Raw genomic sequence first — 6,579 nt, 5'->3', positions numbered from 1 at the left:
TATATCAGATCAATTTATTTTCAGGTTTACAGATAAGCCCAACCAAAAAATCTGTTGAGTTGAAAATGAGCTTTTATGACACAGGTTTTGTTTTTCCAACTTTTAATTCAAGAGTTGATATGAGGAAATTAACCTCAAATATACCTCGAATTTTCAAAAATATTTGTGCCCTGTGTAACAAAAAATGAGATATTCTGGCCTTGGATAAACATAGTCAACAACTTTAAACTCATTTTTATATGCAAATAGGCTATCAACCTAGGCTATCAACCATTTCAACTGAATTTCACTTAATACATATACATCTGGGACTTCCAACTGAACAAATGAAGATCTTTGCTGACATATATAATCAGTTTGTACCACTATGACCTAGATATGACACTCCACATAGGTACCTAAGTATGTGAAGATAAGGTGAAAGTTCAAAGGTTGCAAAGGCTATACACATACAATGATGTATATACTTGTAGATTAATTTGGAAGCATGGATACCTACTAATGCAAAGATAAGGTGAAAGTTTAAAGGTTACAAAGACAAGATAACTATAAAGTCCGAGATAAGTTCAGTTATTTTGACCCCAAATCCATGATTATCTAAGGAACTACTACACCCAGATCGCAAACCACACATACAGAATCCCATGCGTACAAATAAACACAGGTGCTCTCTATGTACACACTTCATTAAACCGTAATTAACATGATTAAAAGATGGTTAGGAAAATATCATCAACAAAAATAGATCTTACTGTAGCAGAAGAAAAAATTAAACAGTTTCTAAGAGTTGTACAAAGACTATAAAAACAAGACTTTGTCTTTGGACCTTGCTGCTGAGAATGTTGCTGTTATCAAAGCAAAGACTATATGAGCCGGCTGAGCAGCATTGACGGCGGTGTGGATGCCCCTGCGTTGGTAGAAGTCCACCAGTGGCTTCGTCTGCTGATGATACGCCTGCAGTCTCTTGCGTAGTGCCTCTTCATTGTCGTCAGATCTACGCATCAGAGGTTCTCCGGTTGCCTGGAACAAAAGTCAGGGTTTCGTATTGTAGGCTGCATAAATATTTGTAGTGTCTCCATCCTTGGCTATCCAGGGATGATGCCTCCATTCTATATACCTCCCCATTTGCAGCCACTGCTTCAGTTGGAGGATGATTATTGCACAGGAGAATTCTGTGAAGTCGCAGATGAGGTGAGGTGAAATGGGGTTTAACGTCACGTCCAAGATAATTGCACTTATATAGCGACATGCATGTACGTGTGTGTGTTTGTGTGGCTGCTTGTACTAGTCCGGACTGATGCCGATTTATAGTGCTAGCTCACTGAGATACCATGCCTCAGTTTAACATGAATACCCCACTCAGACACAGTATACAGACTCCGAGCCGACCAGTCCTTGTTTTAGCCCCTTAATGCCGAGTGCCAGACAGGGTAACAACAAATACCATCTTTTAACCTTTTGGTATGACGCAGTCGGGGATCGAACCCTGGACCTTCCGCTCTCCGGGCAGACGCTCTACCACTAGACCACAGAGGCGGTCCACTTTCCAAATGAAGCTGAGGGAGCAAACAGGTCTGTGGTATTTATAATAGAATGGTAGTCATCAGATATTATACCCTGGACCACCGAGGATGGTGACCCTAATGCTACTGCATCAGTTGAGGGAACAGTTATATATTGTGTGGCCACTACTCCACACCTTAGGCATTGTTGCGGTAGATGAACTACAAAAGAACAGCAGCTTGCATCAAAGACTATTGAGTCTACCAGTCCAAAATTGGCTCTTGGCATCATTTTTAGTAGATTTCAGTGTTAGACTTAGAAGATGAACTACTATTAGTTGGGATTACTAGACCGAACACAGACTGTTACTAGACTTGGGCATCGGACTAGTTGCAGACTGGAATGGACTTTCACCATGCACTGGTCACGTTAACTCAAGATCATGTGTGTAACATACAAACCTACACTACATTTAACAACATAATACCATACAATACAATACCACTGCCTGTGTTCACATTTCATGAGCAACCCACCCACCCCCCACACCCCACCCCAGGCACTTAAACTCATAATATCAGGCTTAACATATATGTTGTAAATTAAACAGATAATTAGTAAGCTTTTAGCTCACCTGACTGAAAATCAAGTAAGCTGATGTCATGGCCTGTTTGTCCATTGTTGGTTACCTTCTGCTCATCACCAGACATGTTCTTTCAATAAGTAATGAACTTTGGCATATGTGTAGGTAGTCGTGGGGCTTATCACATCTGTCCAGTTTTTCGTGATATCATAAAGTTTGACCCTCATTTTATCCTTGCATTTCGACCATGCTCCTAAATTCTCTCAAAATGCATTTCCTCACACTGCCACCACTTGACCAATGCAGCTGAAACTTTTAACAAAATGGTACAGATTCCAAATACCAAAGAGTCTCACTTATCATCATAACTGTGCTAATCTTAAGGGTAAAAAAAATAATAGTTTTGGTTCTCAGGCACTGCCCGTATCATAATGTCCGCCACATGTTTTGTTTTTATTTCCATTTTTAAAAAAACCCATAACTAATACTTAAAAACAGTGTGATCCAAAATAGCACGCAGTTACTTCCCTTTACATAAGCACTGCTTAACTGTGCATCTCGTGCTATGGTCATGGCGGCAATAGGAGTTTGTATGCTTGTTGATGAAGGGAGGCCCTTTCCCAGGTTGATGGTACACAACTGTTTAATTGGCTACATTCTAGTTTAAACAAGCAAAAGAAAAAAAACACTGCTCACCTTCACTATATTTCAAAAGTCATTGCCTGAGAACAAATTCTTTTATTTTTTTAAGCCTAATCCTCTCGATGTCACAAAATAAGAATGAGCCAACTCACATCATCCGTCATGGGGACCTTAGGTGGGTGAAACTCCACGTGGTAGCTCCGCCCACTGTTCTTGTGAATGAGACGTCCAGTAATTCTTCGAACGAGCAGCGAATCATCAATGCAGAATTCGATGACGGAATCCAACTGTGATTGGCGTTTCAGCAACAGGTTGTCCAACTGCATTTATAACTTCATATTCTCAACTACCCAATATTTGCTAAGATTAATAAGAAAGCATATATATCCTTTTCATGATGTTTATGAATGGCTGTTATTATGTTTATGTCGTCAAAAGGAATGCGTGTGCACTTGAGGCACCATAAATATATTTTAATCACGCCATTAGGATTTTTACTTGGTCACTGGTACTATAACACAAGGAATTTCAAACACTGGAATGAATATAGTCGTCCTGCATACTTATGATACAAGCATCAGGTTTAAAGTTCCCAGGTAAATATCAAGTCAACATATGGTTCACATCAGTATGATTAGTTTGTTCCAGAAACATTTGAGTTTACCATGTCTACTAGTACTAGCCCAAAATTTATTACTTCTTCAACTTCAGTAAATTTCTCTCACTGAGTCTGACCAAGCTACCCGTTATATGATGACATGCATCAACGAAGTCACCGAGTCTGACCAAGCTACCCGTTATATGATGACATGCATCAACGAAGTCACCGAGTCTGACCAAGCTACCCGTTATATGATGACATGCATCAACAAAGTCACCGAGTCTGACCAACGTACACGTTATATGATGACATACATCAACAAAGTCACCGAGCCTGACCAACGTACACGTTATATGATGACATGCATCAATGAAGTCACCGAGTCTGACCAACCTCCCCGTTAGTCACTTCATTTTGACAAGCATAGTCACCTCTTAAGACAAGTTGCTGAAAACCACGTCTAACCCCGATCTTTACAGGTTGGGATGTCATGAAGCTAAGCTAACTTGATGAGTAGATCAACAGAAATATTAATAGATCCATGGTTCAGGTTGTGGCCATGCAGTCTGATGCAATGCTACAACCAAAGACAAAACACTCCTTAACAGTGTACCGATCAAGCCCTATTCCCTGCTAAGCACTACAGTTTCTAGTATTCAACTGCAACTCACAGCTTTGGCCTGTCCGACGGTCCTGGGAAACCCATCAAGAAGGAATCCGTTCTGACATTCTGGCTTATTCAGGTTCTGGTCAATCAGCTCCACCACCAGGTCATCGCTCACCAGCTGACCGGCATCGATCACACCCTTCACACGCCTCCCCAGCTCGCTGCCAGAGCTTATGACAGCCCTCAGCATGTCGCCCGTAGATAGATGGCAGGCACAGTACTTCTCAGCAAGCATCGGGGCCTGCGAACATGGTGAAATAAAAGAATCTTGTCACTTTTAATACTATGACTGGTGATGTTCTTGATGATTATAAGTATAATTGTTGATGATTACTAGGGCAACCTTGTCTGTAATTAATTCTGGAAAAAATTATTGTTTCATATAACATGATATTATGGGTAAGGTGTTTGGGGGGGGGGGTGCACTTTACTGGTATTCTTTTGCAATTAGTGCCCTACGTTGGCTGATTTTGACATGATGGATTAAACCTGCTTTGCTGCAATGCTTGCTAGGTAAACACAAACCATCACATGACCACAGTCGCTATCACACATATTTCGTCATCTGATTTTGTACTCGTTTTCATTGTAATTAGCACCTTGTTGCCACCTTAGCTAAACAATATCTGTGTAGGCGCTGAAGTGATTCCAGTGTTGTCATTTCAAATTTCTTGAAATTTTGTTAAACATGTAGCAAGATGTGCTTATCATCTTTCCTATATGCAGCAAGACTTCCTCCAAGTGACAGTTGTGGATTTAAGAAATATGTGTGAAAAACCTTCAATTAATACTTGGATTATTCAGATACCATTCACACAAGGGTAAAAGAAAATATCCCCATCCAAAACAAAGCTATCACGAAACCCTAAGGATCAAAATGAGTCCATGCATAGTGAAGATGGCTTTTACTCTAAGAATCAAAAAGTCAGCTTTGATAGTATAGATAGCCCAAAGGCTAAATATCGTAAAGAAGGGTAACCATGCTGGTTTATCCTCACTTTGCATCCACCCTGCAAGGGATTAACAGTTACTGTTTTCATAAAAGGACAGTGAGAGTGAGTATGGCCCTAAGCTGCTTTCAGCAATATTCCAGCAACATCACAGCGGAGGAAAATGAAAAAGGGCTTCATACATTATACCCATGTTGGGAATCGAACCCAGGCCTTTGGCATGCAGCTAAGGCTTTTACCACTAGGCCACCCAACTGCCCTATACAAGAACAGGGGTCATGCCAAAGCACTCACAGTGAACTCAAATCAGGACTTATAAGTTTCATTGATTATCATGATTAAGTGAATTGTGTTCTCGATATCCAAATCAATGAAACCTAACGTGAGTAAACTCAGTTCCCTGAAATTTATGTATGTAAGTACCTAATTCAGACACTTGCAGTGACCAGTTCACAAGTAATCATGAGATGGTACATAAATACTGGAAATGCCAAAAACTTCACTGTGAAATGGTAAACATGGTAAACGCACTTGTGAATGTCGACTTTCATTCAGTCATGGAGGCCGCAGCCTTGTCTTCATTGGACTTTAGTTATATGTTTATCCTTGCTTGAGATTATTTTATTTAACGATGTGAACATTATTAAATGACATTGTCCATTTATATATGATAGTAGTCATATATGATAGTTCTGTGGAAGCGTAACATTATTAAATGACACTCTCCAATATATATTACAGCAGTGAAAAGCTAATAAAGATTTGAGACACCCCTGTCTATTGTTGTTCTCTCAGTCAGCATCATGCATGACTGCTTTCCCTACTCTAAACAATAATTGGTGGCAAAATGATGTGTACCATGCTGACAGTGAAGGAACGCTTGGTCTGTGAAGCATGAACCAGACAATTAACAAGTCACCTGACGCAGTGACAGGTTTAGACTGTGCCCCTTTAAACTGCACTATACAAATACAGACGATCAAACTCAACATGCGCAAAAGTATGGAGGATCAGTTGATCAATACTGCCGATTTGGGAAGTCCCTTTCCCACTTATCTTCTAAGTGTAAATTTTAAATGCCTGTTAGTTCAAACATGTATTCTATATTCTCCTGGGCTGTAGGCATTCAAACTTTTATTCCCGAGAAATCTACATCTGTATAGGTACCATTTCAGTTTCCAAACGAACAACAGTATGTCTAATTGGTTAAATGTGTCTATATAAACATCTGATTATATGATTATGAACTACATATACCATACATTCGTAATTGTAACATTGAAAGATTGATGCAATCCCATGCTGACATTTACAATGTTTTCAATATATAGGCTAACCTGTGTGCCTTTTCCGGAACCTGGAGGTCCGAGCAGAATGGCATTTATGCCCTGTGGCTTTCTTTGAGCAGGAGCGGGTGACGGGACCGCTGGCATCTTTACAGATAAGTGAAGAAGTGAAGATGAGGAACCGGCTATCGTGGCAACAAGCACCTGTTCGTTCAAGGTCGTGAACCGGAAACACTACAGACTCTATGAGACATGCGTAAAAAGGATTGTAACTTCCTCTTTACGACATTCACTATAAACAAACAACACTATATATTACATTTTATCAGATTTGATAACACTTTAGT

General features: G+C 40.0%; 1 protein-coding gene across 1 annotated transcript; it reads right to left on the bottom strand.

Moving 5' to 3' along the window:
- On the bottom strand, window positions 1-6,474 carry LOC124149138 (adenylate kinase 2, mitochondrial-like). Its single transcript, XM_046520516.2, has 4 exons — window positions 6,284-6,474; window positions 4,001-4,237; window positions 2,881-3,048; window positions 1-1,020 (listed from the first exon to the last, which is right to left on the bottom strand). The coding sequence occupies exons 1-4, from the start codon at window positions 6,377-6,379 to the stop codon at window positions 799-801; spliced, it is 723 nt and encodes a 240-aa protein (XP_046376472.1). The 5' UTR covers window positions 6,380-6,474; the 3' UTR covers window positions 1-798.
- Window positions 6,475-6,579: the final 105 nt, after the last annotated feature.

This window comes from Haliotis rufescens, unplaced genomic scaffold (genome assembly GCF_023055435.1).
Source record: "Haliotis rufescens isolate VD_foot unplaced genomic scaffold, xgHalRufe1.0.p SCAF_1, whole genome shotgun sequence".
NCBI classification, from domain to species: Eukaryota; Metazoa; Mollusca; class Gastropoda; order Lepetellida; family Haliotidae; genus Haliotis; species Haliotis rufescens.
The sequence above is the reverse complement of the archived record's forward strand: the minus strand, read 5'-3'. Positions and strand labels throughout refer to the sequence as shown.